Source organism: Nelumbo lutea, chromosome 3 (assembly GCF_056320005.1).
Source record: "Nelumbo lutea isolate HS-2025 chromosome 3, American lotus-T2T, whole genome shotgun sequence".
NCBI lineage: Eukaryota > Viridiplantae > Streptophyta > Magnoliopsida > Proteales > Nelumbonaceae > Nelumbo > Nelumbo lutea.
Window position 1 is genome coordinate 23,584,661 of NC_142686.1, and position 27,785 is coordinate 23,612,445.

Genomic DNA, 27,785 nt, shown 5'->3' on the forward strand with positions numbered 1-27,785 from the left:
GCTCGGACCGAGGGCTGTGCCAGGCTAACCCCCTAAGTATTCCAGGGGGGGAAGCACGATTGTAAATAAAATGAGAGACAAAGACAACTTTTAACAAATATGATGAAAAAGGTAGAAATATAGTGGCATAATTGTAAATAATTAACAGTGGCACCATTGTAAATAATTACATGTTTAATATCAAAAATGAAAGAGAAAAGGAGAAAAGTCAAGTTATGATTGTTTTTTTATTCAATGACATTATTTTAATTAATTAAACTTGTAATGGTAATGGTCATTTAAAAAGGGAAAGATTATAAGATTTTACTTAGTTATATATATATATATATATATATATATATATATATATATAAATATTTCATTTGACAAAGGTACACACTATATCCTTTTGCTTTTAGGTTATATATAGATGGGATGCCCAATTAGGGGTGTCAATGGACCAGCTTTGGCCTTTGGATCCAAATCAAAATCAATTTGAACAAATTGGGCAAATCAATAATACATATTGAATTGGACCAGTCCAGTCCTAAGTATTTATTGGATTGGACCTGATCCATCCATAATAAAATTATATTGAATTAGATCAGATTGAACCAATATTGATAGAAGATAAGAATACAGGTGTCAATAGACTAAGTTTGAGTTGGAACTCACCTACATTAAAAGCAATTTAAAAGTTGTTAATTGAACCATACAGACATTGAATTAGACTGGTCCAAAATAGTTTAGAGTCTCATTGGGTTGAATTGGACCTGATCCATCCATAATGAAGTCATTGGGTTGAATTGGCACCCCTATGCCGGTATGCCCAACTCTAATGAACCTAAGTGGATGCGGATGATAAAAAACAGTTAACTCCTCATGGTTCACATAAACTTGAAGATTTCTGTAAAGCTATATCACTCACCAGCCACCATAAAATTACAATTAAACCACCAATTACTTTAGTTTTCCTATAAACCCTCTTGCTCATGAGGCTCAGTTTGGAAGGAATATAAATGCAAATACATATAATATAAATACAAATAAAATAATACAAAATATAATATTTTACATTCTACGTATTTTGCATTTATACTCTTTCCAAAATAGCCTGAATAAAACTTTTTAGTCTGGGCGTGGAGTTAAATTCCCTAAAAATGCAACCGCTGAACCTTTTAATTAGGCATCAACAGATACAGACACATAGATGGCACGCATAAAGATGCAAGCACGCACATGTGGGAACCAAAAAAAAAAAAAACTTGCTACGTATAAATTGTTTAAATTAAGCCTAACGCAGGCATCTAGTTGCAGAAGGCCCAGTAAGAATCCAGGCCCTACAGCGGTAGCCGGTAGGGTAGGATCCTTGGGCTGACGAAGAATACTCAACCTCATGCAAGCAAATGAATTGAGATAAATATATGGAAATTTTCGATAAATACCTTCTAATTTTGGCCTATTGCCAATTTAGTCTTAAACTTTAAAATACGATAATTAAACACTCAAAATTTCAAAATGCTGACAATCTAGTACTTGGCTTTAACTCATCGTCAGTTAGAGCCATCACTAGCACTAGCAGCATGTGCAGTTTGAATATTTTCAATATGATAAATATCCATCATGACATTATTCAGACGATTTTACCCTTTTCTTTTATATGTTAAAAGAAGGGAAACTTTTCCCTTTCTCTTCATTCTCGGTTGAAGGCGCAAGGCTGATTTCTTCATTCCGAACACCAACAAGGCTCCATTAAACGTGGGTTGAAGGCACAAGGCAGGTTTCTTCATTCTGAACACCCGCAAGGCTCCATTGTTGAATCAAATTGTTCAGTTTGCCATTGTATTCAATTTAATCATCTAATCTATGAAGTGACAATGGTAACAGAACTGAGGACTCAATGGTCAGTGTCCAATAATGAACATATGTTGAGGACTTGATGGTTTAGGTTGGGACTCCCCAGGATGATACTAGTTCCATGGTTTCAGTCATTGGCAAAGAGTTATTTGCCTAAAAACACATGGGATTTGAACAGGGATTGGTCTCGTAAAGGTATTGCTATTGAACTAGTTCCATTGGTTTTCAGAAAGGCATTTGTTCAGGATATGTGTCCAACAACTGTATTGAACCAACACATATGTGTTGATACTGCAACAAAGCAGAAGGGGTTTTTGCTGGGTGACGATTAAAACTTGACACTGCCCAAGAACCAATGAAAAGTCAGACCTTCATAATTCAGATAATTCAGATGTAGCATTTATTAAAGTGATCAACCACGCATATATTCAATTATCACTGTAGCATTTGTTAAAAGTTCGCAAATACATATCCTTATATACACAGTCATCCCACCATCGTTAAAGTTGAGGGACCAAATTGATACTAAGCCTAAGCATAAAGTATAAGGCATTTTATCAGAAATTTTTCCTAAATATAATTGAGTGTTTTGAATACCAGAGAATCCAGACAGCACATGTGGGCTTCTTCTAGTTATGACAGGAGAGAGGCACATGGGTACACGCACGGCACATTGAAGAAGCAACTGGTTGATGGCTTCACACTTCACACACAGTTCACACACAGTTCACACTCACTCATCACTGTTTTATTATTATATATTATATAAAACAATAGTATCTTTTGTACCTTTGCTTTGGAAACACTATTTTTGTTTTTTTTTTTTGCAACTTTTAATTATCGCGTAATCAGTGTTGTTAAATGTTGAAACTTGAAAGCATACGGCGGCCGGCCGTTGTAAACTCACGGGACTACTCATTAACTCGATCGGGACAAAACAAAACCTGCACTGCACCTGCACCTGCACCCAACCCAAGGTAGAGAGACTCGTTTGGTAATTGGTACCCTGAAGGCCTGAACTGAGGGTATTTTTCAGGAAGCTGTGGATTTTTGTCAGTGCAGTGGAGTCGTTCACATTCAATAAGCTGAAGCTGAACAATGATCTTATATATATGATAGCACATTAGTGCAGAAGTTGAAAGTAAATTTGGAATAGAGTTTACAAGTACTTTTTTTAAGGCAGTACAATTACATTGTATTTCTAGGAACTGTACATATATTTATACTTATATTTATGCTCTTCACAATCTAGAGTGGAGTTTTAGATTTCTAGGAGTGGATTGATCTATAAAAATCTTAACAATCAATATTATAAGGCGGGGTATATTGCTGGTATGTGATTGAACATGTGGATATTATACTGGGTCTCTCATATGATGGATGGTCTTTATGGGCTGGTCATGTAGAGAAAATCTTCCTACTTAGCCCAACTAATAGACTAGACCTTTTTTCCTTTATATATTTATATTTTTATAAAATATTTGAGAAATATGAATAGATTGGATGAAAGGGTTTGGAAAGCATGGAGCCCTAATCAGGTTCTGCCACCACTAATGTTCCCTCCCCAAAATAAAAAATAAAAAATAAAAAAGGTTTTGTCCTTGCAATCACTCTCTCTATCTCTTCATTTATACTGTTTAACTTGGGCCACATGAAACCTATATAAACATTGGCATAATATTCTAACTTAGAATAAAAGGCGTTTCCTCTTAATACTTAGAGCTAAAAGTTTTTAATGGACCAGACATCCATATAAGTTGTTGATTCTCCTTTTCACCAAAATACGTTAAAAAAAGTTGACAGAACAGAAACCTAACAAAAACCATTGTTGAATGTTAGGAGTTAATGCATTCCCCCAACTTGTGCTATGGATCTTTCTCTTTTCATCTTATCTTCTATCCGTCTCTCCCTTCTCTTATCTTCTACAAGAGGAGAGGAAGATCAAACTGTTATTTGTAGTGTAATAAAAAAAAACTGTTATTTGTAGAGCTGTGGATATTGATTTCTCACACATTCAATACTCACACACCAGAGTGGTGGACAACAGAGGAAGGTGACTGATTTTGACTGCACCTTTGATACGTTAGGAGTTTAATCAACTCATCTTCTATAGGGCCGTGATTTGACGTTGGTTATAAGAGAACAGTTCTTATGAATACGGCCCAGTAAAAAGTGGAATATGAATTATGATTCCCAGGTTTTGATTGCCTTTTTTTTTTTTTGGTAATGGAAATTTAATTGATAGAAACAGAGCATAAGTCCTTTAGCTCCTGGATCTACTCCGGAAAAACCTGAATATACAAACCTGATAAGAAACAGATCCATATTTAATGATATTCTTTATATCCTACACAAGAAAAGACGCATCGCTGACCACTGATAAGTCGCCCTTGTTCACTGCGATCACTAGAGATTAACAATCACTCTCGAGCAAAAAATAAGCACCAGATAAAGAGAAGCAAGCTTTAAACCTTGTAAGACTGCTATCGCTTCAGCTTTAATGGGTGAGCTCACTTTACAATTGCCTAAAAGAAAAAGCTACCACTTTCCCACAGTGATCTCTAGCAATGCTCTAAAGCCAACAGTTCCTTGGATAAAAAAACTCACATCTGTATTAATTTTTATAACCACTTCACCAAGAGGAAACCAAAAAGAAGACTTTCTGATTTGATTATGAACTGGGGAAGAAAGCAGCCATCTTTGTCGGGAAGTCAATTTCCTCTCCTTTATCATCCTACCAATAGACAACAGAGTAGAGGTTGGATCTGTAACTACATTTTAAAAAATGAAAGCATTTTGGCTTTTCCAAATAGACCAAATGGTTGAGATCACCGCAAAAAATTCATCCTTGTTCTCTCCTTGGTTTAGGCAAAACTCCATCCACCAAATTAACCACACACTAAAGAAGGGAAAAGATTTAAATTTTTCTATTTTAAGGTTTAAAGAACTTGCAAAATAGGTGGCTTTGGCATGATCATAGTGAAGAAGTGCATGAGCTATTGATTCATTCCCTTTAGAGCATATAGGACAAACCTCTAAATCTCCAATTGACCTTTTCTTTAGATGTTTTCTAATTGCCAAAGCATTTCAGCAGCATTTCCACAGAATTTTTTGGGGAATATTAGGTGGCATTCGGTAATGTGTAAATATCGTGGACGGGGGACCAAAATCCTATCCACGGTAAAATATGGTATTTTGTGTGGACAGTCCTTATCCACAAAATAGCATAGACAGGGACGGGTCGCACTCCAATTTATCTTTTATAGTATTTTCTCATAAATGGTCCACACTATGGCGTTGATAGTTTGTGACAAGGTTTCAATAGTTTGTGGTCCAATTACTCTCATTTTATTTAATTATTTCATAATTTTTAATATTTTATCAATAAAATAATAAATTTTAATGATAATTTTAGCACGAGTCCGATGGCTCTCATTCTCCACTCTTTTTTCATTATTTGAATATTAAATTTTTTAATATTTAAAATAATATTTTTTAATTATTCAAAAATGCAATTATTGCCTATATATCAATTTATTAATATATTTTTTTAATTTATTTACCATTTAAAATGCAAAAATTAGATATTTATGACCAAATGTGTAAATCTCTCATAAAATGTATATGAGATATATGGAATAAAAAAGTGTGGCACACCTACAGAACACTACTGTGAGTATGGATTGCTCCAATCCACGCAATCTATCAACAGTTCAGAACAGTTGTGGACTATGATGTGGTGTGGATTGGTCCCTACCATAGGGTGTGGTGTAGATCAGTTCACATTCACCAACTTCTCATTCACACTACAAAACACCTCCCTTAATTGCCCACAAAACTTTCCAATGACAATTTTTTTTTAAAGTCTAGTTTCTTTCTTTTTCTTCTTGAACCCGACCAAAATTTTCATTTAGCTGTTTTGCAACAAAAAATAAGCCAACTCTACTAAAAAAAAGAAACACCATTCTCACTCACTCAGATAAAGGGATGGTTAAGTTATTTTCTGCTATTAGATCACTAAAATTGTTTTTTGATGAGCTCCTCATTCCAGGTCTTTCCAGAGGGAGATATTAGATCTTTAACTTCAATTGATTCTCATTAGAAGGCCTAGGTCCCTGAATTCTGAAGCCTGGAATTCAATGAAGTCAAGGATCCTCCCAAACTTTTATGTTTTCCACTTTATTTAGTGCCCAACCAGCTCCCTTTATTTTTTAACATTTTAGTGAATCTCATTTCTTGTGTTTGTGGTGAACCAACCACGTAAAGACATGTGGCAACATAGTAAACACCTAAAGATTCTTCTCAATAAGGATTTATGTACATAGATTTAAATGTTGAAATGGGTCAAAATGGATAGATTAGGTTGGGGTGCAGCCCATGTACATTCAAAATATCCGAGTCATCATCAATGGATGTGCTGGTTGATGGATGGGTTGGTCTTCAATCATTGTGCATCCAACCCAACCCGACTTATCCATTTGCCACCTTAAATAATAAATACCTATTTCAAAGCACCAATATAAAATATTTCTATTAAAACCGACCAGATGCATGCTCTCCCCTTTGTGAGGAGGAAATCCGATCTCGTTCGGCTGCTATGAAATGGTCCAGGTAAGCTATTCAAAAAGGCTGAAGCGGGCAGCCCTTCAAAGAACTGACTGACAGTCGATTTGGGCTCTTTGCATTTTAAAAAAAGAAAGCTGCTGTACTTGAGCCCTCCAAACTGGCACTCGAAAGAAGCTTGGTTGGCAGTGGGTCTTTCTGCAGTGAACTGAATTCGATCATCATTAGCAAGGGAAAAGTCCAACAAGCAGAAGCAAGCAAGGGATTTTATGGCTAACAACGGTACATGTGACCAATAACTAATCTAAGGAACCCCAATACCAATATCCAGCATCCAGCTAAGGCCCAAGGGAACATGTAAAGACCCAAACGACCAAACCCATTATGGAAAATACTTCTCTAGTCTTGTTAATTATAGTCATACACATGTTCCATCATCCATATGGGACCACTGCGCTATTCAGTCTGACAAAGCATGGCAGTACATGATCCACAAGAAAGAAAGCTAGGGTTTGGTAAGAAACACATTTTCTCGATTTATAAGTAGACAATAATGCTCAACAGTTGAGTATCACATCATACAATACAATCATAGAGGCAATACATTTTCATGTAACCAAGAAGCAGAACTTGAAAAAGCTATCCGGGTTCGCTGGTCTGTAGGTCTATGGGTACCCAGTCATCCCAACCGCTGAGTTTGCACGATTGGTTTTGCTAGCAGTAGCAGCCTGTGTTATGGCTCTGCTGAAGTGCATGTAGTAATAGACGTTCAGAATCATTGTCGCGATAACAAACACAGCTCCTGCTATAAAAACACCTTTGCGCAATGTTTCACATGAGAAGTTCTCGGCATAAATAATCCCCCTGTATTTTGTGTGATAAGCATTTTTTGCAGCACCAGCAATCAGACATGCCTCGGCTATCAGAAAAGCTACCCTGCAGACAAATCAGATAACCATAAACACGCTGACAACACAACACTCAATTAAGGGAAATGCCCAGGGTTAGAAATATACAAACATATTAGCTGAATTATGGTATATAACAAAGATCAAATCCCACTTCAAGTTCTTAAAAATTGAATATTTTGAAAATATTATTCCAACACTTTAAGAAATAAACAATCGTTGTCACGGATAACTTTGAAGTTATGAGGAGTGTGCTCAGCATGGAAAGACTAGATGGTGCTGAAAAAAACATTAAGGTCCTAAAACAAAATACAGAAATCTCACCATGATGAAACAAAATAGATGATGGACCAGGCTCGATTTCCACCAGGGGTTAAGGGTCTTCCAAAGCACATGCATTTTGTGACACCCATAAGCAACGACTCACTTGAGAGAAGGAACAAGAAAGAGCCAACTCCATAGCCAGTTGCAACATCTGAATGATAAACACAGTATGTCGCATTATTTTGGTCTACCACAATTCTACCCTGCCAACACAGGAAGCAATTATCTTAAGGCAAAAAAAAAGTATAAAATAGGGCAAGTAAAAGAAGCAAGTCTCTGTAAAAGATTCCCTAAACACAAGCAAAAAAAGGAACATTGCTAAGTAGAAGTATCTCCAGAACATCACCTGTAAGATGAATAAAATTCTTTGAGGGAATTATCAAAAAAAAAAATCTTTGAGGGAAGTAAAAGCCCATCTTGTAGTAGTTATAAGCCTATAACTATCCCATGATTCACATCACAGACCTATAGAGCCTAATGTTCCTACTAATTTTATCTTTAAGCCAATAGTCTCACACTAGGTTCAGCAGGTAGCATATGGGGCATTTGTAACTGCTACAAGTTGATGGCTTTCGCATTCATCACATTCTTTTATGCTGTTCCACTAGACTCCCATTCATCAATTTCAGCTATAACCTTGCTATCTATATTACTCTAATTGCATACATGATTTTATGCATCCAATCACATGTAAAAGAGCTGAAACTGCATTTGGTTACAATGCAAATCTTGACAGGGTGCATACTTTATACCTTGGTCAGTTTTTCTTTCATTTGTTTGTAGTTATGATTTACATTCCTATCTGATATAGAATTTGTATTTTTGGTCTCTTTTGCATTCACTGGCAATGTAAATTTTGCATATCCAAGAGACTGACATAAAATTTGCACCACCTTCCTCCTACCTCAATTCCTTTTCATATAAAGTGGAGACCACATCATCTTGCATCCTACCTTACTTCTAGATAGATGACCCTCTTACCTCTATTCTCTTTCATTTAAAGTGGAGATCACTTCATTTTACTTCTCACAAACAAATAAGACAGCCAAATCTAAAGCAAAAGTAAACCAGAATTTACACTCAGCCCTTTTGCACTCCCATACATATACACCAGAGCAAATGAAATTTGAGACTTTGAACTGCAACCAAATGTAGCCTGAAGAACAAAATCTAAAGTGATAAGGCATCCAAGGCTTTTTTCCTTTAGCTGTTTTGTTGGAGCTTCATGCTTTAATTGGAACCACAAGAAAAATAAAGTTTTTTTTATAAGAAAAGTAAAATAGAAAGAATGTAATAACAAAAAGTAAACAAATCATTGAACATGATTGAAGGTTTAGGAGCTTCCAACATATGCTCCTTTCAATATAAGACAGACTGCTCCAACAACAAATACATTTAGGATCAATCTCTTTGATGTTGACTGACTCAGATGCTATACCAATTTGGAAAAAGGAATGTTCAACTAAGGGTGTCAATGGACAGGTTTTGGATTGGAACCCGTCCAGTCCAAAATCAATTTGGACGGATTGGACCAACAAGACATATTGGATTTGACCAATCCGGTCCAAAATATTTATTAGGTTGGATTGGACCTGATCCATCCGTAACAAATTTATATTGGATTGGGTTGGATTAAGCCAATATCTGGTCCATTGATATAAGATAAGAATATATGTGTCAATGGACCGGGTTTGGGTTGAAACCAATCTAAATCAAAATGAAATTTAACAGATTGGATGGTCCAGAAATTGAATTGGATCGGTCCAAATTTGTCCAAAGTATTTATTGGACTGGATTGGACCTGGTCCATTTATAATGAACTCACACTGGACTGGATCGGATTGGACCAAATCCAGTCCAATTGACACCCCTATGTTCAACAATTGAATTAATTAAAGGTTTAGAAAATATGCAACAACAAACAGATAGTGAAGTGTTCCTTTACCACATGTTGTCCTATAAAATGTGACATCAAGCCCATAACAAGGTTTGGACATGTAGAAATTTGAGAAGAGAAACTCAAACAAGTCAAGGTTGCTGATTGCTGCCATGATACTTGGCGGGATCGGATTGGACCAAATCCAGTCCAATTGACACCCCTATGTTCAACAACTGAATTGATTGAAGGTTTAGAAAATATGCAACAACAAAAAGATAGTGAAGTGTTCTTTCACCACATGTTGTCCTATAAAATGTTACATCAAGCCCATAACAAGGTTTGGACATGTAGAAATGTGAGAAGAGAAACTCAAACAACTCAAGGTTGCTGAATGCTGCCATGATATTTGGCGGGATCAATTAAAAGTTCAATGGCCCATTTTAAAAACTATAAGGAAAATAATAGAAAAGAAAAAGGAACAAGACTAAATGTAAAGGAGAAAGAAAAGCATTAGCGAAACAAAGAAAAAAACACGGTAGGAAGAAACCGTGCAAAAAGAATATTGATCAATAAATTTTTGTTTTCAGGAAGAGTCACATCATATATTTCATTTTGGATGTAAGAATATTGATAAGAAAATCCAGAAAAAAACACTGGGAATCTATTTTTCTTTCCAGTTAAGGTTCCATGGTCAGGCTTCTCAAGTATTCTAATCATTTTTTTCTTTTTTTCCTTAAATTTTTAGGGAATTTCAGGGGGAACCTTTGTAGGAATTCTGGATGCCTAAGGGAAGATCTTTAAGGTAATGAGATGCTTGAAACAGCAAATTTCTAGAGACAGTGAAGATTAGCTTGACAATAGTGTGGGTGCTTATAAGTTAATTTGGTACTTAGAGCACTAAAGCCATGAGAATGATGATATTTGGCAAACAAGAATTAGTGTACTTATGTGCAAATTGCTTGGCACAATACAGAGATCCTCAAAAATAACAAAACAATGATAGAATCATGGGAACTACATCAAGCCATCTTGGACATCTTGCCATAATGAACCTCTACAGGCTCTCTACTACATAAAGCCATATTGGACATAACTTGCATTAAGGAACTATACTGCACCCAACTATATAATGCATAGTAAAGGTCTGTCCTTTTGATGTTAAAGCCAATATTACATGGACACAAACATGACAATATGAACCCAATGTGCTTTCAGGAGTCTGACTCGGCAAGAAGTAAAATCAATGACTAACAGACACATATATAGAAAAGAATGATACATATAACCCTAAGACTTTCCATTCACAAGTCAAGACCAAGTACCCAGAGTCAGTTAATGATGCCTACACTGCTATGCCTATAAAAGCACTAATTCAGCGGTGAAAGCAAAAGGATAGATAGAGGTGATCTATAGTGCTGGTGGGGATAAAATATGGCACAATTAGAAGGAACAAGTAATGAGAATAAACAATTCATTGCATTATATAAGGGGTAAATACTGCAAGGTGCCAACCAGCGGGTTGGTAAGATCTCCTTCTGGTCGTAGCAGAGACTTGGTATGGAATCCCGCCTGCACCTGGGTTATGGGTTGGGGGATGGGATACCCCCCGTTGCGTATCACTTCAAAAAAAAAAAAAAAAAAAAAAAAAGAAATTAGAAACCTTTAGTCGCATCCCTGTTGTTAGCCTATGAAGATGACCTCTTTATGATGACCCGCACTAATTCTACGTAGCTTCTTCAACTCCAGGACTGAAATCAAGCTGGGCAAGCCAGCAAAGGAAGAATACTTCTTTCACCCTCTGTGCTACAATTCATTAGTAGCAAAAGAGAGGCTTAGACATGAATCTCCCAGTTCTTACTGCAGCTACTTCTCATAAGGAGAACAATACATGTATTCCAGATATGCACCGAAACCAGCTCTTAACGCAGAAAGCTAGATCATAAGCACCTGAAGTAATGAAACATTCTTGACAACAGTTATACAAATAACTATACCAGAAGCACAATCCCATATATGTGCAACTACATTAAACCTTCTGACCGAATACAAACAAGCAAATAAATCCACTACTGAAGACGCAAGATCTCGGGCTATAAGGAGAATATTAAACAAGATTGTAGAGCCAGAAAGATCACATTTTGAATCAAAACAAACTTAAGAAGCAGATCTTAAACCCTGGGCCTCCAAAAGCAGAAACAGTCATGCGCATTTGATACAAGATAGAAAAGTTTCAAATTGGCGATTTTGCAACTAAATGAGAGCACAGATGCGATACAAGCAGAGAAGTAACATTTTGGAGTGTAGAAAGAGGCAAGGAATACGATAGAAGTGGAAATTGAGAAAAGCTTACAGTGCTCCTGCGGCGTTCAGCAGCAATGGCGAATCCAAAGGCGACTAAGCTCAGAACGATGACCAGGAGATGGACTAATGTAGAGCCCCTCCCCTCACCCATCTTCTCTTCTACTCCCCTTCTTTTCTCTCTTTGTCTCCTTTCTTATGAAACTGATTATGAGATGAGAGAGAGAGAGAGAGAGAGAGAGAGAGAGAGGGAGTCTTTCTGGCTTTGGGCCTACAGGAACGGTGGGAGTGTGAAGAGAGGAAAATGTAAAAAAGTAACGAGGGGAGGGAATCTGGATTCCTAAAATTGCAGGTGGGGTCTGCTTTTCTACTAGATTTGGGACGTTTGCCCCCCTTCCCCCCCCCCTCCCCTCCCCTTAGGCCTTAGGCCTTAGGCCCTTAGCCTTGGGTCTTAATTCAATCTCGAATTACGATATTACCCTCCGACCAAATCGCTGCTGCAGACCTGCAAACTGCAAGTTTGCAACGTCTTCCTGGACTCTGGATCCTCTGCCCAACAATAATTCTGCCTACATCTATCCACATAAGACTACAATCGGTGAATAATACTATATAAGAAGATGGGATATTCTTTATGTGTGGCTATGATGTTATGTGAATAGACGTGAAAACTATGAGCAGGAGATCCGAATTCATCTTCCTGGACGCCTCTTCTATTGTGCTTCTGACCCATCTTCACCGACATTTGCTATGTGCAATGCTGGTTCTTCTTCACACAGAGTTCACCTTTGCGGCAGGGCTAAAACCCAGAATCAAGGGGTTTGATGTATTTCAGTGGTCCTACTTGTTTGATGAAGTGGGCCTGGTATGTTTGAAGCCGGCCATGAAGAATTCATATCCGTATTTCAATTGTATCTGATTGGACCCAAATCCCAAGTTTTATTGATAAGTAAACAAATCCTGGGCCTAGGCCCAGATAACAAACTCACCCAATTATTTTTTGTTAATAAATGATAAAGGATTGGGTTGAGAAGGTGGTATGGCTCATAAAGCCCATAGCTTGATTGGTTTGTCTCCATGTGTGGTGGTGGGTGTAGCATGGGGCCTCCTGCACACTAAGCAAGCATGGTATCCAGCGGCATATTCAAAATATCTCCTAATGATATGGTTTCTATGCACAGACACAGAGTTTTTACTTGCATGCAAGAGATCGAGATCCTTCTCTAGGTGTAAATCATCTCTAGCCTCTAGGTGGTGGTTGTTGTTTTTGCATTCTTTGGGGTTTACGTCTTGCAATTGCATAGACATTGATCCTTTCTGTCTCGCTATGCATCCGTGCCAGCGGCACATCAAAAACATCTTTCGTACTTTAGCAGGGACCCTGTCATGCACGGGTTCTGTAAATAAAAAATAAAACAATCAAGACTTATAAACAAATTAAAATAAATTATGAAAATAATAGTTAAAACAAAATCAATTACTTAATTTATGAAAATGTAGAAAAAAAGCATATAATATTCTTAAAACTAATTATAGCAAAGCACAAAGATGCCATATAAAAGTGATGAAAGGTTTAATTACATCTAATCACAAATGAAGCCGTGGCATAAAAAAGTAATTGATTTTAATGGATGAATAATTAAATATTAATCATCACTATCATTATACTCGTGCATCACATGGTTCAGCGGACTCGTGCCATGCACGGGTTGTCACAGTAACGACCCATGCATCACGTGTCCATCAGACCCGTATTGTGCACAGGTGGATTTATGACAGTAATGACGCGTGCATCACACGGTTCAGTGGACTTGTGTCATGCACAGATTGTCACAATAACAACCCGTGCATCACACGGCTCCATCAGACCCGTATTGTGAACGAGTGGATCTATGACGACCCATGCATCACACCGTTCAACGGACCTGTGCCATGCACAGATTCTCACAGTAACGATCCGTGCATCACACGGTTCTGCAGACCTGTGTCATGCACGGGTTGTCACAGTAATGACCCATGCATCATCACATCCACATGGCTCCATTGGACCCATACCTTACACAAACAGATCTGTGACAACCCATCTTTTCGCTTTCGGGTCTATCGAATCGGGTCATCGCAGACCCATTTTGATTGTCTTCTTCACCCGGACGATCAAAATGGGTCCTGCATCAACCCGGTTACTTTTACAACATTTTTTTACTTGTGTTTTCTTTTTTCAAAACCCGTTGTTCAGTAGTTTATATTAGTGCACCTGATGTTTGGAAATGTTTGAAAGTTGGAACAAAATGTGAAGCACTGAAACAGCTACAATCGGTACAACCAAAGCGTTTCGAAGCTAAAGGAGCTGCTGAAACCTCTGTTAGCCCTGAGAGAAAATGGTGTCTGAGAGAGAAAAAAAATACGTCTCTGTATCTGGAAAAGAGACTATTAAATACCTGATATGATTTTGCTGTAAGGGTGGCTGTGAGGAAGAAATCTGTTCTGCAAGAGAAAATTGAGAAGAAAGAGTGAGAGGGTTGTGTGAGGTTCTGCAAGATAAGAATGAGAATGCAGCGCTTGATCTTGATAGGTTTTGAGTAAGAGTTGCTGAGACCTTTGGTCTTGAGAGGTTCTGTGACGTTTGGTCTCCCAAGTCTCATTTAATTTAAAAAAAAAAAAGGAAAAAAAGCTCAAAAAATTGAGAACACAGCAAGGTGCGTTCTCGAACTCACGAGAATTCCGCAATGTGCATTCTCAATGCACATCCACCGTACATTGAGAACATCTCCCGTGAAAAATAACTTACACGTACGGGAGATGCTCCCAATGCATAGTAGGATGTGCGTATGAGGCGCCCTATGTAAGATCGGGTGTCATTGCGGTTTAATGTGTATACCTAATGCGCATTGGGATTATCGATGTAAGGTGTGCACCGTGAGAAGCACATCCAAATTCAGCCCACTTGCGAGATCCATGCATCAAAGTTAATATTGATTGTATATTTGTATCTTTAAAGGGGAGAATCCATCTTTAACCATTTGCTCTCAAATTTACTAGTTATTTTGAGTAGGAAAACAGGACAGATTCCAAAAGTAGAGGTGTAAATGGGGTCAGGCCACCTATGGTCCGGCATGAAGGCCTATGGGCTATGTTAGGCATGGGATGGAGGTCCATGTCATGCTGGGCCAAGAGTTCGAGGCCCACGGGCCAGTACGGCATGGCACGACCTCCCGTGGCCTGCATGTCGGCATCACTCATAGGGCCCATAGTAGGCCTTGCTCGGCCTACCCGAAATATAACTACTACCCCCCTCCTCCCAAGGGGCCCAACGGCTAGTACCAAAATACCCCTCCCAACAACTAAATAACAGTTAGTTTTTTGGGTATTTTGGGTAATTGAATTATGTTTAATATTAGTTATATTTGTGTTAACACCTGGAAACAACCAAAACTCATTACGTATCGATACTTTGAACCTTGGATGCAACTAATGATTTATCTAAAATTTATTATCCAACTAATTATAATTTACCTTATCAAATAATGGTAATTAGTGATTGTTTTGCAAAATATATAAATAATCCACAATTTCAATGTATTGTTGAAATTATGAAAAATGAATTTAAAAAATATTGGGAGAACATTTCACCAATTTATTGTTTAGCTACAATATTAGACCCTAGGATTAGGAAAGATGATTTAGATATTTTACTTGAATCATATTGTGAAAATATGAATATTGATATAGGAAATAAAAAAGATGAAATTAATAATTTATTATTTGAAATGTACAATTTGTATGAATCTGAAAATGTAGGAAATATTCTTACAACTTGTTCATCATCTTCTTCTACTTCTGACATTGAGGCTAGTAGAAGAAGAGAAAAACTTTTTTATTTAATAAGTTAAAGGCAGAAATCCGCTAGTTCTACAACAAGTTCATTTACTGAATTTAATTTTTATTTACAAGCAATTTTTTTTAATTTAGGTAAATGATCAAATAATTTTGATATTTTAGCCAATTATCTAGTTCTTGCCGCCATGGCACATGATCTACTAACCCCTCCGGTGTCTACAATTCCATCGAAGTCTTGTTTTAGTGTAAGTACCAGGGTGTTGGATGACAAAAGAAGTTGCATGAATGATGAGAGCATAGAGATGTGTATCTGCTTAAAGGTTTGGTTAGATATAGAAGATAGATTACAAGACAAGGAAGGGCATGATACTACACCGGATATTTCACTCGAAACAGATGATGAAAGTCACGAATGATGATTCATGAATTTGACTACTTGCATTTAGAACTTTTTTCAAATTATTGTAAATTTTTTAATTTTATTTAATTTATTTGATATATATATATATTTTTTAATTTTTTAACAATGTAATTTTGTATTTTCAATTTGTAATCATATTGTATTTTTTATATTTTATTAATTTATTCCATTTTCATATTTTATTCATCCAACTATGCAATGATCCAATCATTGTATCTCTAATTTGTACCATTCAAATTTAAATGAAATAAAATTCATATTTTTCTTCCAATTTGTTATTCCATCATTCTTATTTCAATTTAGTTAAATATTTTTTTTTTCATTTATGTGTTAGATAACTTAGATTTCTCATTTTTTAATTTTTTAAATAGTTCCCAATTCCCAAAGTTCAAAGAAAAGTTAAATATTTTAGTTTTACAATTTTACTTAGAAAAGAAATCAAAATTTTCAAAAAAAAATAATGCAACCCAGTTCCGCCCAGGCCCAAGGCCCGCCCTGTGGCCCAGCCCGACCCGACCTAGGCTTGCAACACGGCACAGACCCGCTTGGGCCTGGGCTGTGGGCCATGCCGAGCCGACTCCCAAAATTTCCACCTGGAAGGGCGGCAAGGCCCCTAATGGCTTGGACGCCAGCATGACACGACTCGCCTTTAGCACGAGCCGCCTACGGGCCTGCCGTTGCCGGCCCACTTTACACCTCTGTCCAAAAGGTAAATGGTTTTCCAACGCGTGGGAATATGTTCCATAGGAAAATTTAGACTTCATTCCATCTCTGGTTTTAAAACTGCCATTAATCCGGATAGTCGGAAAACTGGTTAAGACACTACTTCCGTTTAAGTGTTGACCTGTCATTTAACTAAAAAACATTAATAAACCATTGATGTAGACGGTCTGACCACTGAACTGCAAGAGAAATCTGAGAGAGAGAGAGAGAGAAAATGGTGGTCCAGTTGCCCCATCTCCACCGTTGCCGCTAAAGTCACCCACACCAATAGGCCTTTTTTTTCCCCTTCTTTCAGCCAATAGACCTTCCTCTCTCACTCTTATTCCCTTTCTCAAAATATTAATACCCATCCTATCCTAATATCCCAATTCAAAGGGTAAGATGAGATATACCCCTTTCTCATAATATTTATACCATCCTTCCTTAATCTCCCAATCCAAAGGGTAGGATGAGATATATTATCTAAACATTTGAACTGGTTAATTTAGATCGTCAAACCACTAATACAAAAACCAATGGCCAAAACCATTGGATTTCTAGGCTCATTTTTAAAATATTGTGTAGACCTTTAGGCTCAGTTTGGAAGGTGTATTGATGTGTTGCTCATTGTGACACTAGCAAGTGCATTAGCCGTTCAAGTAATAAAGTAGAGAATGAAGTATCGTTCCCACGAGGATTTAGGAAACAATTACCAATACTAAATTGAGCACTTCTTATCTGATCAACAAATAAATCAAAACTCTAATGAAAGCTAAGAAATCCTAAATTAAAATCTATCTAAATCATTGGCCCAATTGCCTTCAAATCAGGTTAGAAGAGTAAGCAGTAAATGTCAATCTCATAATTCAGCAATCTATCAATTTGGATCATTCGAATGAATCATGATTGATCCTTGGTTTGGTGAAACCCCAAGGTCATGAACAGCCTCTCTCAAGCGCATGTTCATCCTATGCATGAGTGATGGTTCTTCTATGTCTAGCAAGAATCTAATCCCCATGCATGCATTTCTTCAAACACTTCTAAGGCATCAATTCAAATCTGAATTGATCACCAACTGAATTGTGCAAGTTATCTCTAACCTTGCACTCAATTCAGTTCTTGAATAGTAGATCTGAATTCCTAGAGTCTCTCTCAAGCACTCTAGGAATTCCAAGCTGTAGATTAATTCTGCCAATCTGAAAATTGCAGATCTGAATTCTCTTTCAAGCAATTCAGATCTTGCAATCTCAGATCTGAGAATTCAGATCTGAGTTTTGAAGGTTAGTTGGCCGAATTACTCTACAATAACACCCTTATTCAAATAACACCCTTATTCAAGAAACTTCAAGTATAATTCATGACCATTTGAATGAATAAAAAAGAATTAGATTGCTGAACTGAAATTTTACAAGCTGAAATACATCAAGGAAGAATGGAAACAAGGAGAAAGAAGAAAGAAAATATAACAAAGAAACTGAATTCAAATCAAAAGAGAATGAAATTATAAATGATTTATTACAAAAGATCTTTGAATCACAAACCCTCAATTCGAATTCACCTTCTTCTTCTAGCTTGCTTGTCTTGAACTTCCTTCAGCCCTTCTTCTTCTTATTCCTTGCGCCTAGCCTTCTTCTCTTCTCTTCTCTCAAGGTGGCCGAACCTCTAAGAGTGGGAGAGCCTTCCTCTCAAGCAATTGAACAACTTTCTCCCCTCCTAGATGCCTCCTTATATAGTTTTTCAAGGGGGCTCTTGCCCCTTCTTGAAGCCTCTAGAATGGGGTGTATTACACCCCTCATGAACCTTCTAGAGTGCTCCCTCCTTCTCTTCAAGAAACTCCTAGAAGTTGCCGCCCCTAGCTCCCTTTGGGCTACTATTTGGGCTACAACTTAGCTTGCTTTTGAGCTCATGTGGGCTACACTCTAGGCTGTTATTTGGGCTAAAAATGGGTTGGGCCGAAATTTCCTTCTTGCTAGGCTTCTTCCCTTGGATTTTTCAAAGAGTTTCACTTGCTCTTCTTGGGCCGAATGAAATTCTCTTGCTCTCATGGCTGGGCCGGGCTGAACTTGATAAATTTTGGGTTTTCTTTTCTTGCTTTTGCCTTCTTTTTGTTGATTTGACTCCCCCTGAAATCTTTCTTGCAATCAAGCTAAATTAAGGCAAAAATTAATAAAACTAGCATAAAATTTCATGCAAAAACCTCATAAAATATAGATAAATTGTAGGTTCATCAAATACCCCCACACTTAAACTTTTGCTTGTCCTCAAGCAAAGACATTAGCCATAAACTTAACATTCCCCCTTTCTGTTCATCAAATACCCCCATGTTTTGTTTCAGACATTTTCCCTGATATTCATGCGTATTCAAGGTGTATCCCAATACGTCTCTTAAAATTGCCTTTCCGGTACACTTGGCATTTCCAATATTTTGAACATTACTTTAAATAAGAGTTGAATTGATAAATTGTGCCCATTTAAAAGGGCAAAATCATAGCAGCTTCAATGTGCTATGTGGGCCCACATGAACAGTTAATGTGCTATGTGGGCCCACATGAGCCATCAATGTGATATGCTTGGTGAAAATCTGAAAACCTCAAATTGAAGCGACAGTCAGTTATTTGAAGGGCTGTCTACTTCACTCTCTTTAAATAACTTATATCGAGTAGTTTAAAACAGCTGAACCAGCTTAACTGAATCTCCGACTCAAATGAGCCCTTACAGCTTTATTCTCTAATAAATAAGTTATTAAAGAGATTGTGAGCAGAAAACTCCTTAATAGCAGATGTAGCAGAAGATGAAGATATTCTACTGCTTGTATATCATCCATACCTGTCTAATATTGACTGAAGATTCTTGTGGCATCAACTAAATTGGGATTAACAATGAAGAACAACAGTATTTGTTCTTTAAGAACATCAAATATTGCTTTTGATGACCTTGAGTTTGCCATTATTTTTTTCCTTTTTTTTTTTTTGTTTACTATCCAGAAAAAGCAAACACTCAGTATGAATTAATATTTAGATTCCACAATCTATACACCAACTTTTCTTGATAGTTTCTTTACGCACCAATTATTGTTGATTGATATCTACATTAGATGGCTTGGCAATTTGCAAAAGTAAAAAGTCAAATCCTCACTTCTTCATGCTGAAATTTATACTCACCTGCATATGATAGGATTCTATATTGTTCTTAGCTATTTGTTAATTATGATATGGAAAATCATAGTTTTTGAAGGGTCTCGGGAAAATATTTATGTGATAGTCTAAATTTTAGTTTTGTTAGTGTGGAATACAGTTGGCTTAGATGAAGCTTATTTGCTATGAATTGCATCTAACAAGTCCTTATATACAAGAGCAAGTCAAAACCAATCACAAAATCAAGTGTGCGTGCCTATCATGTTATGATTGGAAGTCTAATAAGGAAGTATAATGGGTTTTTAGGTTCTTGATTAGAAAACTTAGAGTTAAGGTTGATGACATGTTGGAAGGAGATTCAAATTTTTAAGAATCTCACATCTCTCCCTTTTGTTTTAGTTTTTTGTCTTTTTTCTCTTTCCCTCATCTAGCAAGTCCTTATATACACGCGTATGCCTTGTGCACTTTTCTAGAGAATGAGCAAGCACGACTCAGCCCATTCTAACACATTTTTCTCAGTCTCTCACTTTTGCATTTGCAACAATAATGCTCTTTGGGTTTGGAAAGTTTCATTCTACCTTCTTTTATTATTATTTACAACATGACATGAATGCATTGTTTAGGTTGGTCCAAAAAACATAACCGTGCCAAAAAATAAAATGTAAAAACATGTAGAAGATATTGTAACATAAAAGAATCTATCCATTGAAAACAACCATAGAGATATTCTATACTACAGCGATCTTAAAATCCCCCAAAACTAAAAGCCATAGATTGAAATTGCAATCTAGTGTTCTTCAACAGTAGAGAAAACATTCAAACCATATGGAATAACAGAAAAGAAAATTGAAAGGGAAAAAAGCAGATCAATACAATAAAAATAAAGTAGAATATATTTTACCTGGATATTTTTGAGGTAGGTAGGTTATGAGAACTACGAATCAGAACAACAAAGCTTGTTGACACCTGGAAAAAACTTCAGAAATATGTTGATGCTTGAAAGAGAAAAAAAAAAAAATGATTGAGATTATTGGAGAACCAGAACAGTGAGATTTTTGAACAATGGGATTCGTTGTAAAGAGTTGGAGAAAAACACGACTGATGAGAAGATTTAGGGCATTCGTCCTATTTATTTTCTTACAAAATTACAAAAGTGCCCATGTTCGCATGTGGAACATAGGCACATGTATTTGTTATTTTGAACTTACGGTGGCAAGAATTGCAAGAAGCCACAATCGTGATTATTTATCACAAGTGTATTTTGTTTTGGCAAAATTTTGTCATGAATATTAATAAAAGATAATAATTTTATAAAATAATAAAAATAAGATAATTTTTTTTGAAAAATATCAAGGAAGGGTAATGATACTATTCATTATCTTCCTGTGCCTCTATATTCATTCGAATACACTGTTCATTAGAGAGGCGGAATAGAGCACAGTTGGCGTTTCCCTTCGCGATTGCTGTTCCGGTCTTGAGAGCTCTCACCAGGGGCTTAATTGCTCCCGAGGAGGCCGCCAGAACTGCAGAGCTGTTCCCCCCCAAGCCTCTGTAACAGGCGAGAGCTCTAGCGGCCTCTGTAATAGGCAAGACAATGAACAGGCAGTTGCTGTTCCGGTCTTGACAGGAAGGACTAAATTTCTCCCGAGGAGGCCGCCTTGGCTGTTTCGCCAAGCCTGTTAGAGAGGCCGCCTGAGCAGGATAGGATGTGCGTGTGATGCGCCAGGTGTGAGGAGCAGATCCCGTCTCACCTAGCCGCTGATGTATCCACCAGACCTTTATCTGTGCCTATCAACAAAAACACTACCTCTGTGCATTGGGAATATCTCCCCTTGCATAATAACATGTAAGAGGAGAATGAGATATTCCTCATGTTTAGCTGCGATGTTATGCAAGTAAGTATAGGTAGAGTTGTCATGAATAGGAAATCCGGATTCGTTAAATCAACCGGCTACCTCTACTAGATGATGGTCCAAACCTCCTCACATCTACACATTAAGATCAACATGGATAGAGAGAGCCCGGCTGTAGGTGTGTTATTGCTCAGGATGAATTTGGAACTCTCAGCTAGTATAGCCAGAGCTATAACGGTATCTTGTTCTTTTGCTGAAAAAACTGAATTCAGAGCAATTTTAAAGGGTTTTCCACTGGCGAAGGCCATCTCCATGGATCCAATTATCGTGGAAAGTAAAGCTAAGGCTAGCTGCAATTCAAGTTCTCTCTTCAGATGATCTGGAACCTCCTTGGAGAGCCTTTGTTACTTTCCCCAAATTGCAAATCTTTATCAGGAGATTTCTCATCCTGTTCTTGGTCTCAAACCCCTAGGTCCTGTAATAGAGCAGCCCATTTCGCTCTAAAGAGTAAAGACAGAACCAGTCGTCCTCTACGCCAGACTTTATCCGATCTGTTATTTTGGATGAGATGTATGTAATGTTGTTTGTAGTTTCTACTTCCAAGTTGAATAAAGTTTTTGCCTTATTCCTTAAAATAAAATAAAAGAAATCTAAAGCAAAAATAAATTAGAATTTACGTTCAGCCCATTTAATTAGTATTTCCAAAGTGCCACTGCAACCACCAACAAATTAGACTAGCCAGGAAGGACGCGGCGACATCAAACATCACGATGTGAGATGTAAATTTGCCAAAGAAATTTGGATCGATCACAAACCCTACACAACTTTCCACCATCTCTCCTCTACTTAAAATTTGAACGCCACGAAAATTTCATGGACACCTTCATTTTAACATTTTCGTTAATTTATACGGTTCTTTGTATAATTTAATTGAGTGTATATTATTAATTAATTCAAGACAATGACTATATATCACTTTCCCTGAGAGGTATTTAAAAGACTAAAACTCGATAATACTAATTAGAACATATTTTGTTCCTTTAAGGCTGTATGTTTGGTGCCAAGTGGCATGCATAGAGAGGTTCTTATTAAGAAGTCTCTAATCCAATTTCACTCTTCTTGTGTGGTCAGCCAGAATTATGTGGTACATGGATTTCTGACCAGTGGATGAGAAATTTATGGTAGGAAACAAGAGATGTGAGACTATATATCTGCAGGGTAGGAGTTGAAGGATTCTCAAGCGTCTGGTAGTTTTGTGTTAGGCAAGAAGGGAGAGAAATGGCTTCCTCCATGTTCTCATCGACAGCCGTTGCCAATATCGGCCGTGCCACCCCGGCTCAGGCCAGCATGGTGGCACCCTTCACCGGCCTCAAGTCGGCCTCCGCCTTCCCTGTAACCCGCAAGGCCAACAACGACATCACCTCCCTCCCCCTCCCCAGCAACGGTGGCCGTGTTCAGTGCATGCAGGTACAGTACACCACCCAACAAATTCAACACCAAATTTCACCCAAGATAGTTGCGCGCGCGCAGTTGAGCAGAAATGGTGTTGATCGACATTGCTAATTGCTAATTAAATCTGAGTACTGTTGCAGGTGTGGCCACCAACTGGCAAGAAGAAGTTCGAGACTCTGTCATACCTTCCACCTCTCTCTCCAGAATCACTGGCCAAGGAAGTTGACTACCTTCTGCGCATGGGATGGATTCCTTGCTTGGAGTTCGAGTTGGAGGTCTGTCATTTTTTTTTTTTTTAATTTTAATTGTAGTGGATTTGTATCATCTGTAACGACCCTGTCTTGTTCTTAATTTGTGGTGCTGGTGGTGACTTTTTGCTCTGTTTGGTGTGGAACTGGTGTGATTGTAGCATGGGTTCGTGTACCGTGAGAACAACAGATCTCCTGGGTACTACGATGGGCGCTACTGGACCATGTGGAAGCTGCCCATGTTTGGCTGCACTGACTCGTCTCAGGTGTTGGCAGAGCTGGAAGAGGCAAAGAAAGCCTACCCCAACGCCTTCATCCGGATCATCGGTTTCGACAACAAGCGCCAAGTGCAGTGCATCAGTTTCATTGCCTACAAGCCTCCTGGCTACTAAATGTAATTTAAGAACTCTCCTCATTTTCGCTGCTGGAAGGTCTCTATGTTGATTTCTCGACTTCACTACATATAAATATATAATATTGAGGGACAGTAGGCGAAATGTACATTGAAGAGCAGAGCAATATATACAGAGAGAGAAGCAGCAACTACTGTTCATTTTTTGCTACATAAAGTATTTTTAATTTGTTGAATTTGAATATCTCTTTACTTGAGATTCATACGCACATAGACATTAATAGATATCCATTCCCTCCAATAAACCATGATCACCCTACCCTGCTCTTCATCATTCATTATTAATTCGCTTGAAAATTAAGTTCACAAGTTTTTATGGTAGATGAAGATGGAATTTGGACACGAGTCTCGTTGGAGACTGAGCAAATTAATCATGTATAATCCTAGTCATGATACAACACGTCAGCTCATGAAGCCGATGTGGCATGTCTTGATTGGCCCAGTATTGTCTCCGTAGAGCACGAACCCATATTTACCTTCACAGTGTCAGTGTTATTCCTATCAGCATTGGTTAATACGTGTGGCTACACATTCTTCGCTGACGCTCAACATATCATTCTTCACTTCAAAAAAACTATATCATTTTTTTTCTGATACGGTGCTAATTTTTTATTTTAGAAAACAAAACCTTGATGAACACCGCCCCTTATATATACTGATCGCCAGAATACTACGAAGTACTATTCAAACAAACTCAACAAATAATCCACAACCTATAAATTTCCATCGGATGCTTGTCGCTTAACTTGAGAGGCAAAAAATTATTTCAAAACAACATGTTACATCTCATCCAGAAAAATAGACCCGATGAAATCTAGAGGAGTTGGCCAGGTCATAGCATGATTGTATTTGACAACATGATTTGCTAGTCCGTGGGCTAAGCGATTACAAGATCGAGATGTATGAATAAAACTGGTTGATATAAAGCCAAAACCAAGATGCCTACATTCTAGAATAATAGAATGTAATCTCCAGGGAGGGTCTGCACCCGAAGAGAGAATGTCGATGATGTGTTTTGCATCACTTTCAATGATTAGAGCCACAAGGTCCATTGCAATGGCACAACTTAGACTTTTCGAAATTGCTAAGGCTTCAGCTTCTGTCGGGAAAGAACATAGGAGGGGAGCACATCTACCCAGTATGAAATAGCCATTGTGATCTCTGATAATAATTCCAAAAGTCGAGCGAGAAGCACTCCACGCCCCATCTGTATTAATTTTAATGATTCCAGTAGGAGGCTTGATCCACCTCTAAACTGTCTGAGGATCCGTACTGATTTGAGAGTGAACACTATTAGTGTTTGAATCTGAAATAGTAGATCTGGAAAGTAGGCACAATGAGCTTCAATGGCTGCAAGCATCTGTAATGGATTAAAAGAGTATTGCTCAAATATTGCTTTGTTTCTGATGGTGCGCGATCTGGTCACTCCTAGCTGGAAGTGGCTGTGCTCCTAGCTGGCGGCGGACGAGAGATACCTGTGAGGAAGAAGATGAAGGATCCTGGGGGGCTCACCCGGCGGGAACACTCCGATGGTTAAGTTAGTAACCGGATTGAAAGCTGGGAGAGAAAGGGAGAGAGAGTTGCAGAGAAATTAAAGAGCTAGACTGATGATCACGCAATACTTTTGCCTCTAGGGGTCGGGGTCCTTATATATTAGTTTCCTGACATGTCAGGTGTAACTACCTCTGAATCTCTACTGCAGCGATCTGTTGCCAAATAACGGCTTGGAGTAGCTGGCCATTACTTGTCAGAGCTGAGCTGTTGGGCAGAGGTGATCGCTGCAGAATACGGTCCTGCCAGACAAGAAACAACATCCAGGGTTGGCAGGCACGTTGCCGCCAGGCGAGAGACGTGGGTGCAATCTCTAGGTTTGGCAGGTACGACTGTCAGGTAGAAAACCCCCTGTGATATGCCGAGCTGTTTTGCTGCGAGCTACCTTACACCGAGCTGCTGATGATGCGCCGAGGTGCTTCTACCAGAGGCAGGTCTCAGAGGTAGCCTACTTAGGTTTGGACAGGAGCGAGCTTATTCTAGTTAGGGAGCTGACTAGCTTAACCCGAAGTGTCTTCAGTTCAGGATTCTCCCTACTTGGGAGAGTCTTAGCTCGGGGTGCTCCCTACTTGGGGGAGTCTTAGCTCGGGGCAACGGAGTATTATCTTGTAGCGAGCTGCCATTCATGGCGAACTATTAGGCTAGGTTATAGTGAACTCATTACGTAGAGTTGGTGCGAGCTCGTTACGCTGAGTTGGAGCGAGCTCGTTATGCTAAGTTGTCACTTATGTCAAGTCACGTCCACATGTCCCCTCGTTATGAGGTCGGGCCAAATCACCCTCCATTAGTTTCTATGCTTCCAAATGAACCACATCACAATGATCCTTCGAGCAAACATTGGAAAGCAAGAATGTTGTCTCCAATGCTGTAACCAATAACGTAAATTATTATTTTGAGTATTCTCAGTCCAGATACCCAAGGAGGCAAACCACTTGGGCTGAATAGTTGGACATTGAAATAAGAGGTGATCCACAGTCTCGTTTGAAACTCTACACAAGTAGCAAGTTGCTTCAATCTTAGTTGATCGTTTTGTCAACTCTACATTAACTGAAATAGCTCCCTTATAGCATCTCCATAAGAACATTTTGACACGAGGAATTAAAGTTTTCATTTTCCAGCTAAGATTTTTGCAAACCCAAGAAGTATGAGAAGATTTTGAAACATCTTGACACAACAATTTATATCCAGAGTTGCAAGAGAACCTTCCATGAGGAGTAAATGACCAAATCAACTTGTCATTAGTTAAAGGATTCACCTGAGGGATAACAATCTTTGTAATCTGGTTAATAATGTCCCTATCAAAGAGCATATGTAAGAGTTGGGTGTTTCACATTTGTGAGCTTTGATTCATGAGCATGGCCACCTTACTGCAAGCAAGATCCCAATTATTTGGCTTTTCAATCAGTACATTAGGAATCCATGGATCTTTGAAAATATCTACATCCCAACCGTTTGAGATTAACCATCTACAACCCTTAATGAGATCTTCCTGGCAAGCTAATAGGCTGGACTACAACAATGAGTGTGAACTTTTGTGATTTTGTTTCCAGAAATTGACGAGGTAAGATACTTTTCTTTAAGTATTTTACCCATAAAGAATCAGTTTTTGTGAGAAAACGCCAAATCAGCTTAAGTAAGAGAGCTATGTTCATCAAACTTGGGTCTCTAAAGCCAAAGGGAGTAAAAATGACTTTCATGCTTTCAGGTAGATGGGTCTTTCTTTTGATGCCTTCCCCACCAAAATCATGGTAAATTGATCTTAGCTCCTTACAGATGGAGGATGGAAGAGCATAGGTTGCCATATGGTAAAGGGGGAGGGAAGCTAGAGTAGATTTAATGAGAGTATATCTATCTGCATGAGAGAGGATTCCTGATTTTCATTTCTTAAGTTTTGACCTTGCTTTATCTACAATAAATCTCCAGTTTGAGTGCTTCTTTGAGGTATTGAGAATTGGCCCATCTAGGTACATATCCTCAAACTTCATCTCTTTTATTCTCATTATATCCATGATTTCAGATCTTGATGAAAGAGATGTGCATTTGCTAAAGGAGATTAAAGATTTATCATATTGCACCGTTTTGGACTTCCTTGTATTAATTATAAAATTAAGGGTCCAATCTTCATCTAAATTGATTTTATATATAACCACACAAAAGAAAGCACTAGCACTTATCATTCTCTTTGTAATAAACTTCAAATTTTCTATTTCTTAAGTATTTTATCCTTAATTAACAACTTTCCCTCAACTGTCTATTTATACACCTTTTTTTTTCTTTTTTTTTTCTTATCAAACCAAAAAGAAAAACAAAAGGAGATAATCGTGGCAAGAATAGTGTTGGGTAAATTAAAGTGATAAATTAAATAAA

At 37.9% G+C, this 27,785-nt stretch overlaps 2 protein-coding genes and 1 long non-coding RNA gene across 5 annotated transcripts; 1 reads left to right on the plus strand and 2 right to left on the minus strand.

Annotated features, from left to right (window-relative positions):
- Window positions 1–6,910: 6,910 nt before the first annotated feature.
- Window positions 6,911–12,363, minus strand: LOC148863630 (uncharacterized). 2 transcript variants are annotated; one of them, XM_088975908.1, is made up of 4 exons: window positions 11,861–12,209; window positions 11,171–11,457; window positions 7,632–7,834; window positions 6,911–7,335 (listed from the first exon to the last, which is right to left on the minus strand). In XM_088975908.1, exons 2-4 carry the CDS (start codon window positions 11,180–11,182, stop codon window positions 7,065–7,067), a joined length of 486 nt encoding a protein of 161 aa, XP_088832034.1. In that variant the 5' UTR covers window positions 11,183–11,457; window positions 11,861–12,209; the 3' UTR covers window positions 6,911–7,064. The 2 variants fall into 2 exon arrangements, with proteins under 2 accessions (XP_088832034.1, XP_088832033.1); XM_088975907.1 differs by lacking the exon at window positions 11,171–11,457 and having other exon boundaries at window positions 11,861–12,363.
- A 5,769-nt stretch (window positions 12,364–18,132) lies between these two features.
- Window positions 18,133–20,954, minus strand: LOC148863631 (uncharacterized). 2 transcript variants are annotated; one of them, XR_016110852.1, is made up of 2 exons: window positions 20,804–20,954; window positions 18,133–18,898 (listed from the first exon to the last, which is right to left on the minus strand). It is a non-coding gene; the product is annotated as an uncharacterized LOC148863631 (long non-coding RNA). The 2 variants fall into 2 exon arrangements; XR_016110853.1 differs by having other exon boundaries at window positions 18,133–18,914.
- Window positions 20,955–22,867: 1,913 nt separating this feature from the next.
- Window positions 22,868–24,043, plus strand: LOC148863632 (ribulose bisphosphate carboxylase small subunit, chloroplastic-like). The gene is made up of 3 exons (XM_088975909.1): window positions 22,868–23,222; window positions 23,348–23,482; window positions 23,617–24,043. Exons 1-3 carry the CDS (start codon window positions 23,034–23,036, stop codon window positions 23,845–23,847), a joined length of 555 nt encoding a protein of 184 aa, XP_088832035.1. The 5' UTR covers window positions 22,868–23,033; the 3' UTR covers window positions 23,848–24,043.
- Window positions 24,044–27,785: the final 3,742 nt, after the last annotated feature.

What these genes read in the sequence shown, in the direction of transcription:
- LOC148863632 (XM_088975909.1), top strand. Translation starts at nt 23,034, where the DNA reads ATGGCTTCCTCCATGTTCTCATCGACAGCCGTTGCCAATATCGGCCGT. An exon ending in GCCGTGTTCAGTGCATGCAG is followed by an intron (nt 23,223 to 23,347) that starts GTACAGTACACC and finishes GTACTGTTGCAG; the next exon opens with GTGTGGCCACCAACTGGCAA. An exon ending in GCTTGGAGTTCGAGTTGGAG is followed by an intron (nt 23,483 to 23,616) that starts GTCTGTCATTTT and finishes GTGTGATTGTAG; the next exon opens with CATGGGTTCGTGTACCGTGA.
- LOC148863630 (XM_088975907.1), bottom strand. Translation starts at nt 11,962, where the DNA reads ATGGGTGAGGGGAGGGGCTCTACATTAGTCCATCTCCTGGTCATCGTT. An exon ending in CTGAACGCCGCAGGAGCACT is followed by an intron (nt 7,835 to 11,860) that starts GTAAGCTTTTCT and finishes CTGTGTTGGCAG; the next exon opens with GGTAGAATTGTGGTAGACCA. An exon ending in ATCTATTTTGTTTCATCATG is followed by an intron (nt 7,336 to 7,631) that starts GTGAGATTTCTG and finishes ATTTGTCTGCAG; the next exon opens with GGTAGCTTTTCTGATAGCCG.